At 38.9% G+C, this 24,003-nt stretch overlaps 1 protein-coding gene across 1 annotated transcript; it reads right to left on the bottom strand.

Annotated features, from left to right (window-relative positions):
• Nucleotides 1–1,397: 1,397 nt before the first annotated feature.
• Nucleotides 1,398–23,839, bottom strand: Zc3h8 (zinc finger CCCH-type containing 8). The gene is made up of 9 exons (XM_013019703.1): nucleotides 23,730–23,839; nucleotides 20,993–21,089; nucleotides 14,644–14,878; nucleotides 13,325–13,458; nucleotides 11,124–11,246; nucleotides 10,116–10,227; nucleotides 8,407–8,516; nucleotides 6,297–6,338; nucleotides 1,398–1,913 (listed from the first exon to the last, which is right to left on the bottom strand). Exons 1-8 carry the CDS (start codon nucleotides 23,798–23,800, stop codon nucleotides 6,306–6,308), a joined length of 915 nt encoding a protein of 304 aa, XP_012875157.1. The 5' UTR covers nucleotides 23,801–23,839; the 3' UTR covers nucleotides 1,398–1,913; nucleotides 6,297–6,305.
• Nucleotides 23,840–24,003: the final 164 nt, after the last annotated feature.

Genomic DNA, 24,003 nt, shown 5'->3' with positions numbered 1-24,003 from the left:
AACAGTTATATCCCATAAGTATTAAACTATACATAATTAGAAATTGGACTGTCATATATAATTACAAGTATTTATAGAGCTTATGGAAATTGTTTTTAAATACAAAGCAAATGTTTCTATTCACTCGCTCTATGCAATTGCTCACATTATGCAAGTGCTCACATTCATTGCCTAAGGTTATTTTGAAGCTTAAAAAAGGAAATTCAATAGAATTTCAAGATGATAATAACTTCAATAGAAGTTTTAAAATAGCATACAACCTAGTACATGATAGGTGTGCATTAAAGCTAGCTCATTGTTAATGCTGGCAATGTTAGCTTACATACAGGTTTGCCATAAAATTTGCATTCTAAATGTGTGGGCTAGGTCAGGATCTTTTTTTTTTTTCCCGGTTGGTTGTGGGGCCTGAACTCTAGGCCTGGGCGCTGTCCCTCAGCTCTTCAGCTCAAGGCTAGTGCTCTACCACTTGAGCCACAGCGCCACTTCTGGCTTTTTCTACTTATGTGGTACTGAGGAACCCAGGGCCTCATGCATGCAAGGCAAGCACTCTACCACTGAGCCACCTTCCTAGCCCAGGATTTTTTAATTCCTTAATTATATACTATCTTTGGAGAAAATACAAAGTATCCTATGGGCTAAAAGGTAACTTCTTTAATAATTTTATTAAATGATTAAAGGCTTTTGTGTAACAGATCATGTTAAGAATATTACCTTGACCTCTTTCCTCTGTGATTCCTTCTAGAAGCTTCTACTATACTGCCTTGTGCTCTTCCTCAGTCATTGCTAGAGAGTAGACCAATCAACTCAGCAGACACTAGTAACAGTGATGAGAGATGGCTCACTCTCATTTACTGTCTTCTTCTAAGAGCTCAGGGATCTGTCCTGATCTCTTTCTTCATGAGGTCTTGTCTGAAAAATATTTGGTAGTAGATGCAATTCTCTTTCTTGGAATTGGATTATAATCAAAATAATCCTAACTCACATTTTCATAAGACTCTGCTAAAAGTTGCTGGAGTGACGTAATTTATATTAGCAAGTTAATGACATTATTTTTCTTACCAATAAAACATGATAGGTTTCAATTTCATAATGCTTCTCTAATAATAGTAAATACTACTATATAAATTTAGCTAGGAACAGTGTAGAACTACTGGTAGAACAACTGCTTAGCAAGAGGAAGGTTCTGAGTTCAAATCCCAGTTTGAAAAAGCATATTTGGAATTTTCATTATTTATGCTTGGAAAATGTTGTATACATATCTTTGTGTATTTAAAGGACATTATCAAGCAATGAATTCTGCATAACAGTGTTTAACCTGACTAACATATAAACCAATGGTGATAAATATGCATATATTTTCACAAAAAGTTAGAAAATCAAATTTAGGAAGACAGTGAAAAATCTTACTTCATTTTATTTATAATAGTAAGAAACTGGAAACAAATGTCTAAGGGAAAACTGATTTTAAAAAAATCAGGGAGTATTTTGAACCATAAAATGGAGTTGTGAACCATCATTAAAAATATGTATAAAAAAGTATTTAATGAAATGTAGAGCCCTATTTTTATATTATCCTAATTCTTTACCCCTTCTTATGCAGACTAACTTTGCTTCCTATTTTATTAAGACATCTCCATCATAAGGGACTTCTGTAGTTTCTTACCACAACATTTCCTTTTTAGCCAGCCTATCTGCCATTTATGCTCCTCTTTTGATCCAGTAGCTGAGATGCCCCAGTGAAGACCCAGCCCTTCATGTGAGTACAAGACCTGCCCCTCTGCACCATCTGTTAGAGAAGTTGCACACCACCACGATGAAATGAAGGTACTTTGGATCTTGTTAACTAGTCCAAATCATCAGTCTTGAACAGTCTTGAACAGGCATAGGCATAAGCCCTCTTCAGCTAAACAAAGCTACAAAAGAAAATAGAGAATAAAAACACATTGGCTGGTGAAAATTACCAACTTAAATGTACTCCTATCTCCCTTTACTACCTTCAAAAAATGTAGAATAATTTAAAAAATTCAAAATGAAAGCCAGATGCAGTGCCTCATGCCTATAATCCTTAATACTCAGAAAGTGGAGATTGGGAAGATCAATTAAGGCCAGACTGGGCAAAAAAGTTTATGAGACCTCATTTTTAATCAATAGTTGGGTGTGTTGGTAAACACTTGCCACCCCAGGTCTAGAGGAAGGTAAGCAGAAGAAAGGCCATCTAGGCAAAATAGGCTGGGCACATGGTTCAAATGATTAAGCATCTAGTTGAAAAGCCAAGACTATGAGTTCAAGCCTCAGAACCACCAAAAAAGAGAAAAACTCAAAAATGGACAAAATATTCTTTGGGAAAATGAATGAACAACTTGGGTTGAAATTCAAAACCTAACACTTGAACTGAACAAAAAAATGAAGCGTTAACTTGAAAAGTAATAAAGAAAATAATAACTAAAAACCATAAAAAAAAGTGAAGACTACCTTAAAAAGAAAGAATACATTTCACTGGGAATATAGAGAATTGCTAGACTAGAACAATAAGGATAAAAATGAGGCAAATAAAGCAATATTTAATAAAGAGCAAAAAATACAGAGAACATGTAACTATAATAAATATATTCCATTAAGGGAAATAAGCCAGGTACAAAAAGGGTAAGTATCATGTTTCTCTCAGATGTGGAAGCTAACAACTTGTCAACCTAAAAGTAGAATTGTATGACTAGAGACAAAGAAGAGTGTATATATGACTGGTAGGAGAGAGCGCATGGGGAAGGGATTTGAGTATGTTGGGGACTGAGTATATGTATGTGGACATGTATATGTGTGCACATGTGCTTATGTGTATGGGGATGAGTGCATGGGGAATATAAAAGAAAATTGGATTTGATCCAATGGATGCAGTATGGAAATACCTGTCTAGTTTCTGGTCTTATGATGGTGAGGTGAAAATAAAGCTTCCTACATGTTATGGTTAACGAGAGCATCAGGGTAACAAAGGAGAGACTATAGTCCAAAAGAACACCGGTAATCACAAAAGAGGTGACAGATCATCTGAGTCGAACAGAGACAGAGAAAGGCAATGCAGAGAAAAGTAGGAACCAGTCTACAGCTCCAACAGACAAACAGCAGGATAAGCCTACAGTTTTTCAAAGCCTTAAATCCAATATTGTAACAGTGAATCTTTATGTATATTGGACCAGCATTAGAAAAGAAATCCATTTTGTCACTCTCTGTATCAAGGAGAGTGATAGCAGGGTGTATTTTTACTTTTTTGTGCTAATCTTGGGGCTTTTACTCAGGACCTTGGCGCTGTATTTTAGCTTTCTCACTCAAGACTAGCATTTTACCACTTGAGCCACAACTCTACTTCAGCTTTTGGATGGTTAACTGGAGATAAAGAGTCTCATGCACATTCCTGCCCAGGCTGACTTGGAACCTTGATCTTCAGGTCTCAGCCTCCTAGGTAGCTAGGATTACAGGTGTGAGTGACTGGTGTCCAGCAACAGGGTGCAACTTGAGAAAGGGGCTTACTGTTTGAGACTGAACTACTATGAAGACCTGAAAAAGGAAATAACTGCAAGTCAGGGAAACTAAGAGCACTTTCCTATGATGTGTGGATGTGAGACAGCCATGAGAGGCACTTGTGCAAAGAGTCAGATGGTGACCAGAGGAATAGTTTGTGTCCCAACTAAAGAGCTTGGGCTATAAGGTGTGTGGCCCTGTCTTCTGTGGCAAGCAGATTGCTGAGTCTGTGGAGCTGCTTCCATGCTTGAGCAAAAGAGCTCTAGGACAGCGTCCAGGTTCTGAATTCAAGCCCCATGAGCAACAACAACAACAACAACAACAAAAGTATGATGGCAAAACCCCCCCAAATTAAAAAAAAATTATTTTCTGTCTTCTTGACACATGGAAGACACAAAACCAACCAGAAGCAAAATGATTTTAAAATTAGTAAGTAATTCTGTTCATTGATATGTCAAAAGTGAAAACATCACATAAAATAGAAGACCTACACCCAATCTTTATAAATTTATCAGTAATATATATAAAATATATATAAAGACAATCATATATAGGTGCCAGTGGCTCATGCTTGTAATGCTAGCTACTCAGGAGGCTGAAATCTGAGGACTGGGTTTGAAGCCAGCCTGGGGAGGAAAATCCATGAGACTGCCATCTCCAGTTAACCACCAAAAGGCCAGAAGCAGAGATGTGGGCTCAAATGGTAGAGCGCTGTCTAATAGAAACTTGAACAAAGACATGAATATTTCAATAAAAATGGAATGGAAAAAGTCAGTAAGCCTAAGATGAAATGCTGTACTTCATGTAATAAAGCTATGAGACCTCATTTTTACATCCACTAATTGATTTGAAAAGGAGTAAGTATTTACAAATAGAATATTGGCAACTGTGGAACAATAGCAATTCTATACAGTTCACAGGAGTGGAAACTGTTAAAATTCTATATTAAAACATTACTGAGATCTGAGTATTGAGGTTCAAAGCTAGGCCAGGCAGCCAAATGCAACATATTCTTATATTACAGCAAAAAGCTGTAAGTAGAGGTGTGGCCCAAGTAGGAGAATATCAGCTTTGAGCAAAAAAGCCGAGCAAGGAGTGAGGCCCAGGGTTCAAGCCCCAGTGACTAGTGCATGCATGTGCATGTGCATGCGTTCACGCACACGCATGCACACACACACACACACACAATAATGACATTCCCCTCTTGGGTATCTAAATAACTGAAGCATATTTATGCCTGGGGATATATTTATAACAGACTGTACTTAGAAAATTGAAAAAATTCCTCCCAAACCTAACAAACCAATTACTAAATGGGCAAGGGAACTAAAGAGAGACTTCTCAGAAGAAGAGATAAAAATGGCAAAGAAACACATGAGGAAATGTTCACCATCCCTGGTTGTGAAGGAAATGCAAATAAAGACAACCTTGAGATACCACCTTACCCCAGTCAGAATGTCCCACATGCTCAAGTCAGCCAACGACAAATGCTGGAGGGGATGTGGAGAAAGAGGAACCCTATTACACTGCTGGTGGGAATGTACACTTATACAACCACTTTGGAAAGCAGCCTGGAGGGTCCTTAGAAAGCTAAAGATTGACCTCCCTTATGACCTAGCCATACCACTTCTAGGCATCTATCTATCCTGAACAACAGGAATCAGGATACAAGGACACATGTACCTCCATGTTTATTGCAGCACTGTTCTCAATAGCCAGGATATGGAAACAACCCAGATGCCCCACCACAGATGAATGGATCCAAAAACTGTGGTATCTATACACAATGGAATATTATGCAGCCATTAGAAAGGACAAAATAATGGCATTTGCAAGGAAATGGATGTAACTAGAACAAATCATGTTGAGCAAGGTAAGCCAAGAGCAAAGAGACAAATGGCACATGGTCTCCCTGATAAGTGGATGTTAAATCCAAAACATAAGGTGATACAACAAAGTTAACAAGACTTCCACTCATCTGTTCGAATCACCACTAAATAACCCCATGCTGCTGATAAGATGCATGGTATATATGTGCACACTGGAGGGAAACAAGGAGGACACAGAATTAGAGGGAGTCAGGGAAAAACACACAACAGCGGGACCCCATCAGCTGCAGTGGATATTGATCAAAATGAACTAAGCAACTCAATGGCAATGATGGGAGGGAGGGAACCAGTGGGAAAGAGGGAACAGCTGATGCTATGCAAAATGAAAGAAATGTACATATCATCCTATGTGGAAGAAATAACTGTATTGTCAAAGCTCACAGAACTTATAAACTTTAGACCATGATAGACAATTTGTCCCATGAAAGTTAGAATGTGTTTGAGATTTAACTAAGCATCACTATCCCACAATCCTGTGAAATTTGGGAAACTATGTAATCACTTGATCACAATAAAGAATTTGAAAAAAAAAAAAAGAAAATTGAAAAACCCTGAAAGTTCATTAATAGTACAATAATTAAACTATAACATATTTACAGGATGAAATGCTACACAGGAATAATACAAGTGGATGACAACGACATAAATGAATTTTAGCAGCATAACATTGAGCAAAAATAACGTCACTAATTATTTATCGAACTACACACATTTGTTAAATCTATAAAGAAACTCAAGAGAAATTTAAAAATATAAATGATAGACAAACTCAAATGGAGAAGTAGGCCACAGATATGTGGATATACAGATATGTATATGTGTCAAAACACTTTTACACTCCAATTTCTAGAGATGTTGGAGATTGGGAAAAAAGTTGGTATATTCTACTTTTACCTTTCTTGTCTATTTATTTGACTTCTTTTCAGTATCCAAAACCTGAAATGAAAAAAAAATGAAAAAAGTCACATAATTATTTTCATGCACTATTGCCTCATTATGTAAATTACAATGTTCTTATATTTTCACATAACTCTAGTATTATCCATTCTGATAATCTAATATTACAAGAGGAAATAAAAAACTAATTTTATACATAATTTTTCTTCATGCATTTCATATAAACATTTACATATAAAGTACTTTACAACAATAATAAATGTCCTTAGCTGGGCGCTGGTGGCTCACGCCTGTAATCCTAGCTACTCAGGAGGCTGAGATCTGAGGATCGCGGTTCAAAGCCAGCCCGGGCAGGAGTGACCGTGACTTTCTAGTATTTACATATTTTCAAGAGAACTTTCTGCCAGAAGGTCATATTGCTGGTTTTAAAATAAGGTTTTAGCTGGGCGTCAGTGGCTCACACCTATTATCCGACCTAATCAGGGGACAGAGATCAGAGGATTACAGTTCCAAGCTAGCCTGGGCAAGAAAGTCTGTGAGACATTTATCTCCAATAAACTACCAAAAAGCTAGAAGTGGAGGTATGATTCAAGTGGTAGATTGCTAGCCTTAAGCAAAAGAAGCTAAGGGACAGGGCCCAGGCCCTGAGGTTAAGCTCCAGAACAGTACCAAAAAAATAACTTATTTTTGTATATATTTCAATTTAATGTGTGTGTGTATGTGTGTGTATGAGTGTGTGTGTGACTCCTGGGTTTTAAACTCAGAGCCTGGATGCTATGCCTAAGTTTCTTTTTGCTCAAGGCTAGTGCTTTACCACTTGAGCTAAGCTCCACTACTGGCTTTTTGATAGTTGAAGATAAGAGTTTCATAAACTTTCCTGCCTGGGCTGGCTTTCAATGGTGATCCTAAGGTCTCAGTCTTCTGAGTAGATAGAATTATAGGCATGAGTGACAGTGTTCAGCTCAGTTTAATTTTGAAGAGACTAACTACCTCCCTCACTTACATAATCTTTAATGGTTATTTTTCCTTATATTTTATTAAGTTTATATTTATGTGATACCAAGGAACTGAACCCAGGGCCTCATGCATGCTAGGCAAAAACTCTTAACACTAAGCCACATTCTCTGCCTGAAACAATATAATTTTGCCTGTACTTTTTATAGTCAATATATAATTGACTAAAATATTTAAATAATCTTTTCTTATAGATTAAAAGAATATTTGGCTGGGTGCTGATGGCTCACACCTATAATCCTAGCTACTCAGGTAGCTGAGATCTGAGAATTGTGGTTCAAAGCCAGCATGGGCAGGAAAGTCCATGAGACTCTTAAGATTTAATAAACCACCAGAAAAAAATGAAGTGGCACTGTGGCTCAAGTGGTAGAGCACTAGCCTTGAGCTGAAGAACTCAGGGACAACACCTAGGCCCAGAGTTCAAGCCCCACAACCGACCCCCCAAAAAAAAATTTAAAGAAAATACTTTGAAAGTACTATTTGAGCTGGGCACTGGTAGCTCTGGCCTATGATCCTAGCTACTCAGGAGGCTGAGATCTAAGGATCATAGTTCAAAGCCAGCCTAAGCAGAACAGTCTGAGACTCTTATCTCCAATAAACTACTTAGAAAAAGCTAGAAGTGGCACCATGGCCCAAGTGGTAGAGTGCTAACCTTAATCACAAAGAGCTCAGGGACAGCCCCCAGGCTCTGAATTCAAGCCCCAGGATTGACAAAAAAGAAAAAAAAAGAAAGAAAGTACTATTTCAGTTCCTGTTGATATAACTCTCAAGTGTTTACTGACCCATAACTTGTCCTCTCAAGAGTGGTTACAATAGTACTGTTTTTCCTTCTTTTGCCTTTCTATTTAGCTATTAAAATTGCTAATTACATTGAAGATTTTTAGAACATTCCAATTTACACCACCAATCACTCTTAAGTCTTCCTTTGGGCTATAAAAAATACAAATAAATAATTTTCCAACTAAAGAAAATTCTTAGATTACCATACAGTAGTAACTTCTGAGGTGTTCTTAAGGTACAGTATCTTTTCAATTTTCAGTCCAAACATACTCTTACATAAAAGAGAGAAACAGAATATTACAATTGTACTTACTTTAGCTAATAGCTCTTGTGTTTCAGCAGTCAATGGAGCATGGGAAAATTTACAATAGTCTCCTTGATAACATTTTGCACCTGTATGATAAAACTTGCAAGGGTATTCATGTAGCACACATGTTAAGGAAGAAAACAATTTTAATCCTACTAAAATAGCTATTGTTAGTAATTTTATTTTTCTTATATAAAAACTTTTCCTGTTAATAGAAAATCAAATTTTCTATTTAAAATATGGGACAAGGCCAGGCGCCGGTGGCTCATGCCCGAAATCCTAGCTACTCAGGAGGCTCAGATCTGAGGATCATGGTTCAAAGCCAGTCCAGAAAGGAAAGCCTGTGAGACTCTCATCTCCAATAAACCACCAGAAAGACTGGAAGTGGCTCTGTAGCTCAAGTGGTAGAGCGCTAGCCTTGAGCTGAAGAGCTGAAGGACAGCACTCAGGCCCAGAGTTCAAGCCCCATGACCGACAAAAAAAAAGGGGGGGACAATAAATTACTAATTGTGTTACAGAAAAAAAAAATCTAACTTGAGAAAGATAACATAAATCAAGTTTATAGACCATCACAAGACACTTATTTCCTTCACAGCCATTCTTACAAATGAGATCTATAATTGTAATGTTGAATATACATATACACACACACATACACACACATATATATGTAGAGAGAGAGAGAGAGAGGGAGAGAGAGAAAGAGAGAAAAAGGAGGGCAGTGGGGAAAGAGATGTTTTAAATACAATGAGAAATATGATTATTTTGCAGCATTCTTTGTTTTTTGTTTTTGCCAGTCCTGGGGCTTGAACTCAGGGCCTGAGCTTCTTTTGCTCAAGGCTAGCACTCTACCACCTGAGACACAGCACCACTCTGGCTTTTTCTGTTTATGTGGTATTGAGGAATCAAACCCAGGGCTTCATGCATGCTAGAAAAGCACTCTGCCACTAAGCCACATTCCCAGCTCTACATTATTCTTCTGAAGTAGGGTAAATCAAAGTCAGAGTGTCATTATGTTTTTTTTAAATCTGGATTCCTTATATATTTGCTTATTTAAAAGTGTTTTTTTAATATCTTCAATTTTGTTTTCTAAAAAAAAAAAGCCTATTATTTGGCATTTGGGATTCCTTGTATTCAGTAACTGAATAGCAAATTTTGTGGTGACCAAAGGTGCTACTGCCCTAAAATGACTATGTCCTCATTTTTATAATGCTCTATACCGTACTATTTGCACTAGGTAACTAAGGCTCTTCTATTAAGAAACATCCACTAGACAGTATGGAACACACAGAAAAAGTATTTCTAAATTATGTAATCTCTGCCTATTTTATGAAGTAGCTTATGAATACAGAATCAATTAGTCTACTTCACACAAAAACCTGACATCTTTCCGAACTGAACAAGGACTTATGAACCCACTGCAAAGAAGGGATATTTACTTGAAAATTTTCTAAAAACTCTTGTCTTTTCTTAGAAAGAAAAAAAATTATGTATATATGTGCATATATATGTATATGTATGTATATATGTATATATGTATATGTATGTATATGAGAAAAAAACTATGTATAATTAATCACTTTTGAAACTAAGTTTGGACTTAGATACTTTTGCTATAGCTACAATTCTGCTTTTATTAAAAACTCTCAATCTTTAAAATGTTCATTTAAATATTTATAAATAGTAAAGGTACTGTATCTTGTGATAAAGGATATTATGCAAATACAGGCAGTTTTCACCTCTGGTACAATATCCTTGTACATAAAACTTACACATTTCCTTTTTCTTCTCTATTTCTGCATTATGATCAAATTTACACTGGTCTCCCTGGGCCATAAAAAAGAACAAGGACAATTATTACTTCTCAGTTATGTCTTTACGATTTAATTCCTACTAAAATTTAAATAAGCAAATTATTCCAGAAATATGATCTTAGAAGCAATATGGTCTAATTCTTAATTAGTGAGCTTATAGGCAACATGATCCATAGCTACTTAAAATTTTCGTAAGTCTTACATATTTTTTAATGCAAAGACTTTTTAAAAAAATTATCTACTTTGTAAAATAAAAAATAGTATTTATCTACAATTTTCTAACAATCTTTTCCAGGAAGAAAAAGCTTAAAAACTTTTAGGTATGAGCCAGGCGCCAGTGGCTTATGCCTGTAATCCTAGATATTCAGAAGGCTGAGATCTGAGGATCATGGTTCAAAGTCAGACCAGGCAGGAAAATCCATGAGACTCTTATCTCCAATTAACTGCCAGAAAACCAGAAGTGGCACTGTGGCTCAAGTGGTAGAGCACTCACTTTGAGCTGAAGATCTCAGGGACAGCGCCTAGGCCTAGAGTTCAAGCTCCATGACCAAAAAAAACCCCTCCAAACAAAAAAAAAAACCTCCAAACAAAAAACCCCTTTAGGTATGATTTAAAAGTATCCAATGGAAACAGCAGTTTGTTCTGGTACATTTTTGTTAAAAGCATTAGGTATATATTTGCTCATTTTTTTTTTTGGGTCCGGTTGTGGGGCCTGAACTCTGGGCCTGGGCGCTGTCCCTCAGCTCTTCAGCTCAAGGCTAGCACTCCACCACTTGAGCCACAGCGCCATTCCGGATTTTTTTTTTTTGCTTATGTGGTACTGAGGAATCGAACCCAGGGCCTCATGCATGCAAAGCAAGTGCTCTACCACTGAGCCACCTTCCCAGCCCCTTGCTCACATATTTATACCTTAATACATTTCCTTTCAAGGAAATATTTGCAAATCTGTTTTCCCTGGCGTTCCACTGTGTGCTGGTTGATGAATTCCTGACTCATTCTTACATGTTGCTGCTTCTCTTGAGGTTCTCCATCCTTTAAAAGTTAAAAAAAAAAAGAAAAATTACAGTCAAATATATTATTCTGTTGCATAAGATTATCTTCAACTACTTTTAAAACATCAAAGAGTACCTCATCTAGTAGGGGTGAAAGCACATACCTGTAATCCAAGCACTCAAGACATGGAGGCAGAATTGCAAGCATGAAGCTACCTAGGTGACAGCCAGACTGGATCTCAAAGAAAAGAAAAATAGGTGTGTATTCTAAATGGCCTTTAGGTGAAAGACTGGGACTTTTATACATGAATTTTGTAATATTTTGTTAGTTTCATCAGCATTCCATCATTCAATATTTGTGTGTGAAACTTGAGTATTTTATTACAGTTTGCCATTATGTAATAAAAAATGAATGAAAAAATAAAAATAAAACCCAAGTAAAGTCTAAAAGCAGAGATCTTTAGAATTATGGAGACAAAGCTGGGAACCATGAGATCAACAAAAGTGGTGAAAAAGCTACAGTTTCAATGAGACACTTAGGAGGTGTGGGTGGTGGTAACTGTCCAGCTCATATTAGAAATATACCCTTAAGAGATGGTGATAAAGGTATAAACAGGTTGTAAGTAATATAACTAATACAATATATACTATATATTATATTCACTTTTTAGCGTAAAGGGAACTTGAAAATACATTTAACTCCTCTGAAACAACTACTTTTTTGTGTGTGCAATGGTCCTGGAGATTGAACTCAGGGCCTAGGCACTGTCCCTGACCATTTGTGTTCTATCACTTGAGCCATAGATCCACTTCTTGCTTTTTGGTGTTAATTGGAGATAAGATTCTCATAGACTTTCCAACCCAGGCTGGCTTTGACCTGCAATTCTCGGATCTCAAGTCTCCTGAGTAGCTAGGATTACAGGTTTGAGTCACTGGTGCCCAGCTTAAACAACTATGTTTAATGTGTTAAGTTATGGTAAAGCTTACAACTTTCATGTATCAATTAGTAAATATGATTTTAGGGATAAGGTATGTGCAATTAAGAGAGCCAACAAGCAGTCTCTGATGTAATGAGATTTGCAAAAATATTCAATTATTTCACCAAAATGTCCTGTAAATGTCTCAGTTTCAACCTTTAGTTTTATTTGATTGTTATTAAAGTTGAATATATACCTTAAGAATTTGTTCTTCTGGTAGGAGGGCTGTTAGCTTTGGTTGCATAATCCTAAATTAATGTAACACTGAGCAGGGATTAGGATGACAAGTTAAGCCCTGTTTGGCTCTAGGTGACCATGGGCATTTACCTGAACCCGAGGGCTTTAAATTTCTCACTTGTAAAATACTGAAGCAGGAATATTTTACATAAATGTGTTTGAATCTTTCATGTTTTGTTTCTGACAGGATCTCAATGTATTTACTCTGATACGGAACTTCCACTTCAGCCTCCTTAGGAGCTGGGACCACAAGGCACTTATGCCCAGCGAATACTTGGAATTTCTAGTGTCCTGCTCCTTCTTGTCCCCTTTGATCAAGCCTAATCAAAAGCTTGCCATCCATCTGAAAAGCCATCAGAAAAGCAAGAGTCCAGGAGTCATTTATTGTCTTATCCTTAGCACATATGCATAGCAAAAAAGAATGTCCACAAAGCAAAACCAAAATACCAGAAGTGAGGTTGGAAGATGTGGTAAGGCCAACACTTAGTCAATTTCAGTTTTCAGAAGGAGTCAAATCAACAGAAGAGGGTCTTCAATAGTGTAAACTCTGTAAGACTATGTCCTCTGAAAGGTCTCCAGGGCTATTTTATCTTTGGTTTTCCATTGTTCCATAATCATCAGCAGAATATTCAAAACTTAAGGGGCTTGTTAGCTGCATTCAGGGACAATAGGAAAAATATTAAGGCTGCCAAATGGGTGTGGGCTAATGTGTGAGAGGGCTTTTGCAATGGTAACAAGGAAGGTTACAGAGTTTACTAATGGTAAGAGGCTATCCACCTCCAGATAACCCTTGGTTTGGGGGATGTTTGGCCCTCATCCTGTGACTTAGCACTTATCAAGAAAGAAATCCCGGAGTATGTAAGCATCCTACAAACATAGCACATGTTTGCTTGTGACTCATTACCTCCTTGGGCGGGCCCCTGTTCTTCAGTAAGGCATCAGATCCTTTGTTTCCAGTGCTTGGCCATTTGCGCTTCAGTTTCTTCTGTTTGCTGTTCTTATTACCAGCTTTAAGATTTTTATTTTTTTGTTTAGCAGCTAAAAACAACAAAGTTAATTTTTGAACAACTAAAAAGTATCCATTTAATTTTAAGAAGTATGTATATATTGTAATCATCCAGAAAAAGTTCTCTTCAGTTCAGTGGAGAATAATGGGTATGATACTAATTTTCCTTTTTAGAAGCTCTGTTAGAGACTCCAAACAGAATTATAACATATCCTGAATTGTTAGGAGGAATACAAAACAAGATAATTAATCAAAATTAATTTTGCAAGCCATAAGCCAGAACCTCTTTTTTTTTTTAAGCCAGAACCTTTTAAAGTGGTCACTCTATAATGGATCTAGTTAAGAATTGCCAGAGCACTATAAGAAAAAACTTCAAATGTTTAAAATGACCTCTGACATCAGTCAGATTTTTCACTGAAAATATTTCACATAGGTTATTTTGAATATAAAAAACACTTGCATGGGGCTGGGAAGGTGGCTCAGTGGTTAGAGCGCTTGCCTTGCATGCCTGAGGCCCTGGGTTCGATTCCTCAGCACCACATAAGCAAAAAGAAAAAAAGCCGGAAGTGGCACTGTGGCTCAAGTGGTAGAGCGCTAGCCTTGAGCTGAAGAGCTGAGGGACAGTGCCCAGGCCCAGAGTTCAGGACCCAAAAAACAAAAAAAAAACAACAAAAAAACACTTGCATGCCTGGCTCAGGTAGTACAGCATTAGTCAAGTGAACAAAAGCATCAGATCAAGAGTTCAAATCCCATCTCAGACAAAAAAAAAGAAACACCTGGAGGAAAAGAAGTAAAAAGGTAACAAAAATTCCACTTACAATTGTCTTTGCTCTCATATCTATGGCTAGATGCCACTGTTACAATAGAAAAAAATATATTTCTGAACTATAGCCTGATATATGTATCTTTCTAGTCAATTCTTTTAAGTTTGGACAGCAACACAAAGAGACACATCTCATCCTTCCTATATGCATGGATCAAGAATTAGATATTCTAACTATGGCCTCTGATAAGTTACCTACTGCCTCTCCATCCTCAGGTTCTCTTGCAAATAACCACGTCTCAGGTATGGTCTATCATCAAGCAAGTTCACTTCTAGTATAATGATCCATAGAAATCTATTCTTATTTTTAGATAAAGTGCAGGAGAAAAGCCCCCCTAAACAAGGGACTGTCTCTCTGGATAAACTCTAAATCACACAGCAGTTTGGCACTTACCCTGCTGTCGATCTTTTGCTCCCTCTGTCTTCATAGGTTCTTCAGGAGATGGCACAGTCTGAGCCGCATTTGCCATTTCTTTAGCTTGTATATACTGCTGAAGTTCTTTGGCAAAGTTATCTTCCTGTTCCTCACTACATATGTCATTGTCACTATATGTATCATAGTCCTTACTTCTTGATTTTATGTATTGTAAACTCTTTGGTGATGCTGTAGAGTTTCCAAAGTGCCTAAGCTAAGCAAAAATTAAAATTTCAATATTAAAGTGATATTCAAAACAACCTAATTATAGAAAAGAAACAGTATCTGCCATGAATTGATCATTCTTGACACTGGACAGTAGGGTCATACATGTTATATTTCCTTGCTTTTTGTAAACAAGTCTAAAGTAGTATTTTTTTTTTTTGGCTTGACTCAGGATGCTTTGCTGAAGTAGTGGATGGCTTCCTGACATTCCACAGCAATAAAGGTATTCATAGATTTATTTGTGTGTGTGTGCGTGCACACATGTATATGCACACTGGGCATGAAGTATACTCATTAGTAACAAAGTGTTTGACAAAGAAAGTTGTGCTCTGGAAGGTGGACTAGGAGTCTGAAAAATGGAACTTAAAATGCTACAAAAACAGACTAAGCTATTGCAATAAATTCTTCCTTGACACCAGAACAAAATCAACTAGAAAATTGCCCTGGAGGAAAAAAGAGGTAACTTTAATCCGAGGAATTGAATGAAATGCCTGGTAAAGGCTAAGGCTTCTCATGTGGGTACTAAATCCTCCATAGTGAAGGATGGATTACTTTGTTGCTGAGTGAGATGGCAAAGTGTTATAGTATTATGTAATAATACAGTACTGTCAAAAAACTAAATATATTGGCAGCTTATGCCTAAATCATGGCTTAAAGCCAAACTGGGCAGAAAGTCTGTGAGACTCCATCTCCAATTAACCAGTACAATACCTAACTGGAGATGTGACTCAAGTGGTACTATAGCCATGAGCAAAAAAAGCTAAGAGCACAAGGCCCTGAGTTAAAGTCCCAGTATTCACACACACACACGATATATATATATATATGTATCTATAAATGTGTGTATATGTATTTATATATATTAAGTATTCATTATTCCCAAGATGCAACAAATAGAGAAATTAGAAGATTTAAATCATGCTATTGCATAACAGATTTCCTGCCTCATAAAAATTAAAAATAAGGCTACAATCTAATTGTTTTATTTTTAACATTGGATGTTACTTTATAGCTCAGGCTGGCTTTGGACTCACAATCCTGCTTCAGCTATCTGACTCCTGGAATTACAAATGTGTCATCACCCCAGGCCTAAATTACGTTTCTCAGCAGCTCATTCGATAGCCAAGGAAAATCAATGTTGAATTAATTAAACTATGTTTGGAGCAGTTTGAGAAATGTGTTCAAAGAAAATAAAGACAGCCTTTTGGGAAGAACAGATGCTCAGACATGAAGAAATTGGAAAAATCCCTGGCCAACAATTTTAAAACCAAATGATTTTGATAGTTCACTTTGGCTCTTAGGTGAGCAAAAATGCTCAGTATCACTATGCCAATCAAAATTAAAATCGAACAAGATGTCTACTCCCATCCTCATTTGCAGCAGATATGGTTTCCACATTTGAGCAGTAGTCTTTCAGACTAAGGCAAGGGCAAACGAAAGTGCCATTCGAAGTCCATTTAGCTGAACTTTTACCACATCAAAACAACAATCCAACAAAGTTCCACAAATGCCTACCAATGAAAATGCTTAATTAAAATCAAATGCTGGTAAACTGATAGCAGCATTTGCAGTGCCTATCCATAGTGAAAAGACATCTTCAGAGTTGAAAGAATTAAGATTTCATTATATAGCAATGTAACAGATGAACCTTTGTGTGTATGAGTATGTGTGTGCCAGTCCTGGGGCTTGGACGTATGGCCTTGGAACTGTCCCTAAGCTTTTCTGGCTCAAGGCTAACACTCTATTACTTTGAGTCACTTTGAGTTGCAGCAGCTCCAGGATGCAACAAAGTACTAGAGAAATTAGCTTTTAGGTGATAAAGAGACTCATGGACTTTGCTTCCCAGGCTAGCTTCACACCACAATCTTCAGATCTCAGCCTCCTAAATAGCTAGGATTATAGACATGAGCCACTGGCACCTGGCAACAGATGAATCTTTACAATCAATTTGGAATGGAAACTTTGATTTTTAAACAAATGGTCACCCCACAAAGAATAATCTCTTATTAAAAAATGGCTGGGGCCCAAAGAAACATAGGTCCCATGGTTTCCCTTATTTGCAATAACTAGTATAAGTTTAGGACAAGCAGAAAAGGTCAAAAGCTCTGTACATATGGCCATATAAGATGATGTTAAGTGAAATGAACCCCAAGATAGGGACACAACTTGTTTTTTTCTTTCTTACTATTGTTTTTAATGTACCTAAAATGTACGATGTGATTTGTTTCTCTTGTATGTTCTTCCCCGACAGTATAACCCCTGTTTTCACTGTATTTGACATTGGTGCCCTGTATCTTGTGTTTACACTTTTCTAATTTGGGGAGAGGAAGGGAAATAACAAAATGCTGAAACAAGGATACAGGCTGACCTATTGTAACAATGACAGGAACAAGACACTATGTTGAAAACAAACTTTACAACTTGGTGGGGGGGGTTAGGGAGGGAATGGTAGGGGAAAAACAAAAGAGGAGGTAACAATTCTCAATAGGAAAGGTACTCATTACCTTCTTCATGTAAAGGTAACCCCTCTGTATACTATTTTTACAATAAAAAACATTTTTAAAAAATGGCTGGGCAATAGTGGCTCACTCCCAGCTATCTGGGAGGCAGAAAAGGAGAATCATAGAAGGAGGCCAGCCCAGGCCAAAAGACAGCAAAAACCCATCTCAATAAACAAGCCAGGGGCTGGGAATGTGGCTTAATGGTAGAGTGCTTGTCTAGCATGCATGAAGCCCTGGGTTCAATACCTCAGTACCACATAAGCAGAAAAAGCCGGAAGTGGTGCTGTGGCTCAAGTGGTAGAGTGCTAGCCTTGAGCATAAGAAGCTCAGGGACAGTGCCCAGGGCCTGAGTTCAAGCCCCAGGACTGGTAATAAACAAACAAGCCAGTTGGCATGCTTGTAATACCAGCTACAAAGGTTATTGGTGGTCCTAGCCTGACCCTAGTAAAATACACAAGACTTTATGTGAAAAAATAAATTGGTAAAAGGACTGGGAGCAAGGTTCAAATGGTAGAGCATCAAGGGTGAAGCCCTAAGTTCAAACCTAGTAAAGCAAAAAACCCCAAACAAACCCACAAAAAAACAAAAACCAAAGAAAAACAAAACAACAAAAAACTAACACCACCAACAAAAAAACCTCCATTTATGATTTATGTTGAACTCTGTGCACATAATGTCACAAGTTCAAGGTCATTGAAGATGACAAAAAATAAGGGTGGCAATACTAAGCACTTCTATAACAAAGCAACAGAAATGTATTTTCTCATAAACTGCCTGTGAGAATAAAAACTGGTAGAAATAGTTTGGGATACTGTTAGGCATTACAAAAAAACTAAAGCTGCTCACATTCTAAAATCCACTAGCTCCTCTCCTAGGTCAATGAAGAGTAAATGTGAAAGTGTAGTTCAATAATGGTACCATGCCAGTCTAGTTAGTAAGCATGAGGCCTTAAGTAAAACAAAAAAAAAACCTAAGCCCCCCAAAACAAGCACGATAACCCTCCCCACATATCGTGGAAAATTGAAGGTACAGTTTCTTTTTTTTTTTTTTTGGTTGGTCGTGGGGCTTGAACTCTGAGCCTGGGCGCTGTCCCTCAGCTCTTCAGCTCAAGGCGAGAGCTCTACCACTTGAGCTACAGCGCCACTTCCGGTTTTCTGGTGGTTTATTCGAGATAGGAGTCTCATGGTCTCTCCTGCCCGGGCTGGCTTTGAACCGCAATCCTCAGATCTCTGCCTCCTGAGTAGCTAGGATTACAGGCGTGAGCCACCAGCGCCTGGCTGAAGGTACAGTTTCTATGTTAACCTCAGCTCTTGACTATAACAACCACGAATGCCCCAAAAGCAAAAGTTATTTACCTGGATAGCTGAGTAGTTTCTCCAGGAGGTAAAATGCTGTTCCTGCTACATCATCTATCCCAGATGCTACTATAAAGCCTATTATGTCTTAAAGAGTTTCACTGACTACATGAACCCATTCTTCTGTAGCACATTAAAATTCACAAATTAAAAAAGAATCTACTAAAAGGAGAAGCACAAGAAGCAGAGCAGTTTTGTTGTCGGGTAAACTGAGTCCTCAAGATTCTAGCCCCCCCCAGTAGCTCAAACTGATCTTATTTGGAAGATCAGGCCACTGCATATGTAACTAAGATGAGGTCATCAAGGTGGGCCTAATCCAGTGTAACCAGTGTCTTTATAAAAAGAGTTTTCACACAGATTTAGGCCCAGATGAAAAATGCCATGAGAACATACAAACAGAAGACAGGGCCATGCTTTTGTTAGCCTAGGAATACAGATTGCCAGCAATCCACCAGGAGCCAGGGAGAGGCCTGAAACAGATCCTGCCTCATAGACCTCAAACGGAACCAATCCTGTAATACCTTGCTTTCAGACTTACTTCTACTTCCAGCCTGTAGAACCCCAAGATAACAATTGCTGATACTTGGCTATGGCAGTCCTCCCGAACTACATACAGGTATTAAGCTTTAAATCTGGCTAACTTAGTAAACAAAAGCCCTTAAAAAACTTCCTAGAGCTGGTGGCCAGTGGCTCATACCTGTAATCCTAGCTACTCAGGAGGGTGAGGTCTGAGGATCCTGGTTCAAAGCCAGCCAGGGCAGGAAAGTCTTATCTTATGAGACTCTTAGCTCCAATAAACCACTCAGAAAAAGGCAGCAGTGGCTCTGTGATTCAAGTGGTAGAGGGATAGTGCCCAGGCCCTCAGTTCAAGCCCCAGGACTAGCCAAAACAAAAACAAACAAACCTCACTTGAATTTGCAAGGAAAGAATTTTACATGTTTTTGGGGAGGATGAAGGGGCAAGAGGGTGGAACTGTGGTTTGAACTCAAGACCTCATTGCAAGCTAGGCAAGCATTCTACCTCTTGAGCCAAATCCCCAGCCCTAGAAGTTTTGAAACAGTTTACTATCCATTTCAAAAGTAAGAAAATAGTCGAGGTTGTGGTCACCTATGTAAGTCCAGCTGCTTAGGAAATACAGCTTAGGAAGACTGCAATTTAAAGCCAGCCTGGGCAAAAAGTTAGCAACAAATCAGGTGTATGTGGTTGTGCATACCTATGATCCCAGCTAGGTGGAGGGCATAGGTAGAGAGGTGAAAGGACTTAGAAGATTGAGGAGCAAGGACAGAAGCCAGCCTGTGTAAAAATGCTCCAGATTCTATCTGACCTTAATTAAAACAAAGAAAAAAAAAGAGGGTAGGGGGACTGAGCAAATACAGTCATTATATTCAATGTACATTATGTAAAAACTGAACTACATAACTTCAGGGTAGGGGTGGTAGTGGGAGAAATGGTCAAGAATGATAAAAAGGGGTGACATCCATTAAGATTAATTGTATTCATAACCCAACTTATGATTGTAACCTCTTTGCACAACCACTTAATGATAAAGCCAGGTGCCAGGGGCACACACCTATAATCCTAGCTATTTGGGAGGCTGAGATCTGAGGATTGCATTTGAAGCCGTTCTGCGCAGCAAAGTCTAGGAGACTCTTATCTTTACTAAAAATTAAAAAAAAAAAAAAAGCTGGAAATGAAGCTGTGGCTCAAATGGTAAAGTGCTAGCCTTGGGCAAAAGCAGCTCAGGGATAGCACCAAGGCCCTGAGTTCAAACACAAATAACCACCAAAAAAAATTTTTAATTAAAAAAAATAGGAAAAATCACGAGGCACTGGTGACTTACACTTGCAATCCTAGCTACTAAGGAGGCTGAGATCTGAGGATTGCTGTTCAAAGTAGCCTAGGCAGGAAAATCTGACTCTTTTTGTGGCTAAAGTAGTACTAACCTTGAGAACAAAAGCTCAGGGACAACACCCAGGTCCTGAGTTCAAGCCCCAGGACAGATAACACAAAAAAGAGGAAAATCAACCTGTTAAAACAATGGTAAAGTATTCATCTGGTGCAGGGAAAAGTCAAAATAAAGTCAATTACTAAAAACAGTTCACACTCAATGACAATGTCTTTTAAAAAATGTGAACAAGAATCCCTCATACAAGTAACAAGGTTGGAAATGCTGACAAACTGACACAAATGAGACCTCCACAAACACCCATTTGTAGCTGTTTTTCTAATATGCTAACTTAAGCTTACTTTTCTGGGAATTTTCTCAGACTTCAGTTTTACTTTCCATTTGACTTTCCCTCCTTGTGTTTCTTTAAGTTTGGTGTCATCTTTTTCATTGCTGGTTCTGCAGAAAAAGAAAAAAATTAAGTAATACAAAAGGCTTTCTCCAATATAAAAAGGGTTCATACCATAGGATTAAGAGTCATTCCTTGGATTGACTTTAATGTGTTCTCAATAAAATTTCAAATTCCAAATATACTCCAGCTGGCACTGGTGACTCACACCTATAATCCTAGTTGCCCAGGAAGCTGATCTCTGAGGCTTTCTGTTCAAAGCCAGTCAGGGGAAGCAAAGTCCATGAAACTCTTATTTCCAGTTAACAAGCAAAAATCCAGAAGTGGAGATGTAACTCAAGTGGAAGTAGGCCAGCCTTGACTGAAAGAGTCAAACCAAGAGTGCAAGTCTCTGAATTCAAGCCCCAGAGTAAGGAACAAAAAACCAACCAACCAAACTAACAAAAAAATAAGCACTTCTCCAAATACTGCAGACAAATAATGCACCAACTCATTCTGAGCAGTAGATATCAATGTTTATGAATAACCTATAACATTGAAAATTTTAGATTGCAACCTTAACATTGAAGAATTAGTAGATTCATCAATCATCCATCATTCTATTCACTCAACAAGTATAGAATATTTATCACATACCAGGCTGTGGTCTCATATCTTAGGCTACATACAACAATGAACAATGAAAAAGACCTAGTCAGGCACCAGTGGCTCACACCTGTAATCCTAGATACTCAGGAGGCTGATATTTAAGGATCATGGTTCAAAGACAGCCCGGGCAGGAAAGTCCATGAGACTCTTATCTCCAGTTAACCACCAGAGGCACTGTGGCTCAAGTGGTAGAGCCCTAACCTTGAGCTAAAGAAATCAGGAACAGCACACAGACCCAGAGTTCAAGCCCCATGACTGATGGGGGGGTGGGGGGGAGAGAAAAAGACAGACCTTGTCCATACTTCCAAGAGATTTTTATCTCCTTGGAGAAAAACATAAAGGCAACTTCAACATAGTATGGTAAGTCATCTACAGTGGGAGACATGATCTAAAGTCATGTTCAGGGTTAGCAAACAATAAGGAATATAAAACAGAAAGGTATTTCAGATTGAGTTCAGGGTTCCCTTTGGGGAGACACATGTCTAAATGTGAAGATGTTTTCAGGCTTATAGGAATGAAAGCTGACCATGTTAGACATTGTGTGATTACCTGATATTTGAAACATTAGCCCAAGAACACCTGAAACATACACAGCAATGGAAAATAAATGCATGCCCTATACCACACCTTGTTAGTTTGTTAGTTTTCACTGCTCTCCACATTCACCACTCTGTGAAGGTCCCTACTCTGTCCTTACATTACCTTACTGATTGATGAATAGGATGGGTCAGAAGGGATCACCCTCACACCTGTAAAACACATACTATGGCAGCATCAGGAATAGTGAGTGCTTCCTTTCCAGTCTCTCACCCTTCAACTTCTTGGTTGTTTCCTCAATTTTACAACTCTAAAATGCATTTAGACCTTATAGCTCTTTTGCCTCTACTCTCATTTTGGGGGATGTCTTTCCAATCCATGGCTTCTACTATCATCTACATGTACTTGGTTTCAATATCCAAGTCCCCAACCCAGATCTCTCCCTTTAAAATCCAATCAAGCCAGTTTCCTATTTAGCATATTCATCTGGGTATCTACTAGACCTATCTTACAAATCCAACACTGAACTCCATTTCTATGAAACAGAATCCTATTTTAAACAGCTATTCCTAAACAGTCAAGTGGATATTGACTCCTCTTCAAAAAAAAAATACCCGTATTTGATTGCTTCTTGGTACTAAATGATCCCAGCTGCTCTTGCTCTCCTTCCCCTCCATTCTACTCTCAAAAGTGACCCTGCTATAAAGCTAAGACAGATAATGTCACTCCCTGCTAAACACCCTCCAAGAGCCTGTCTTATTCAGAGTAAAAACCACGTTCCTCCCAGTAATTGTCAGACCTCAGATCCTACTATTTCACTCCATTCCAGACGTCACGCTGGCTACAATCACATCCCTCAGGACCTTTACGCAAAGGCACTCCTTCCAACCCTGGATGTCAACGTCCTATGCTCGTTCAGATTCGGACTCCAATATCACCTACCCGTCAGTCATCAAGGAGGCTTTTCCTCTGCTACCTTCTTTAAGATGTCTACACTTACTGGAGCTGTGGTTCAATGGAAAAGAAACATTAAATGGAAATGGCGTTCGTGGCTTCATTTTGGTCTCTGGAGTCCACTGATCCCTAATTAGCAGGGTTCTCACTATTCATCCTTCACCGTCTAATGAACTTGTCCTTACTACACACAAAGAGTAAGATAGCCTAGTCTTATCCGCGGAAACCTCGAAAGGACCTTTGTCTACCTGCGCTTACGGGAGACAATCACAAGGGCACGGGTTTCCCTGGGAGCCGAGGCCGGGAGAGAGCAGCCTGCTCTCCTCCGCACCCACTCCCGCGTTCCTCGCGGCCCAGGCTCTCGCCCGCCCTGGCCGCGGCGTCCCGGTCCCTGGGACGCCCTCCAGCTCGTCCCCGCACCCGGCCGGTCTCCACGTGGACAGCCCCAGCCCCGGGCCGCCCACCAGCCCCGCACGCCGGCTTCACTAGGATCCAAAGGGCGGAGCCCGGCCGGGGTCCCTGGTTTCAGAGGATGAAAGATGTGGGATCACCTCTCCTCAGAGTCCGTTCTCTTGCCGAGGGCCGGGTTGGGAGGGGTCGAGAACAGATTTTCAAAATCCATGACCCAGAAACGTGGTCTGGCCTCGCACACCAGGGAACACCTGAGCCGTCACCAGAGGGCCAGAACGCTGCGCCTTGCCGAGGCCCGCAGGCTCCGCCCCGCGCATGCGCCGCGCCGCTCTCCACGCTCTCGCTCCGCCAATCGCCGCTCACTACGCAGGCACCCTCCACTTCGGGGCGGGGGCTCCTGCGCATTTCTGTCCT

This window comes from Dipodomys ordii, unplaced genomic scaffold (assembly GCF_000151885.1).
Source record: "Dipodomys ordii isolate 6190 unplaced genomic scaffold, Dord_2.0 Scaffold47, whole genome shotgun sequence".
In the NCBI taxonomy this organism is placed as follows: domain Eukaryota; kingdom Metazoa; phylum Chordata; class Mammalia; order Rodentia; family Heteromyidae; genus Dipodomys; species Dipodomys ordii.
This window is presented reverse-complemented; position numbering and strand designations above follow the sequence as displayed.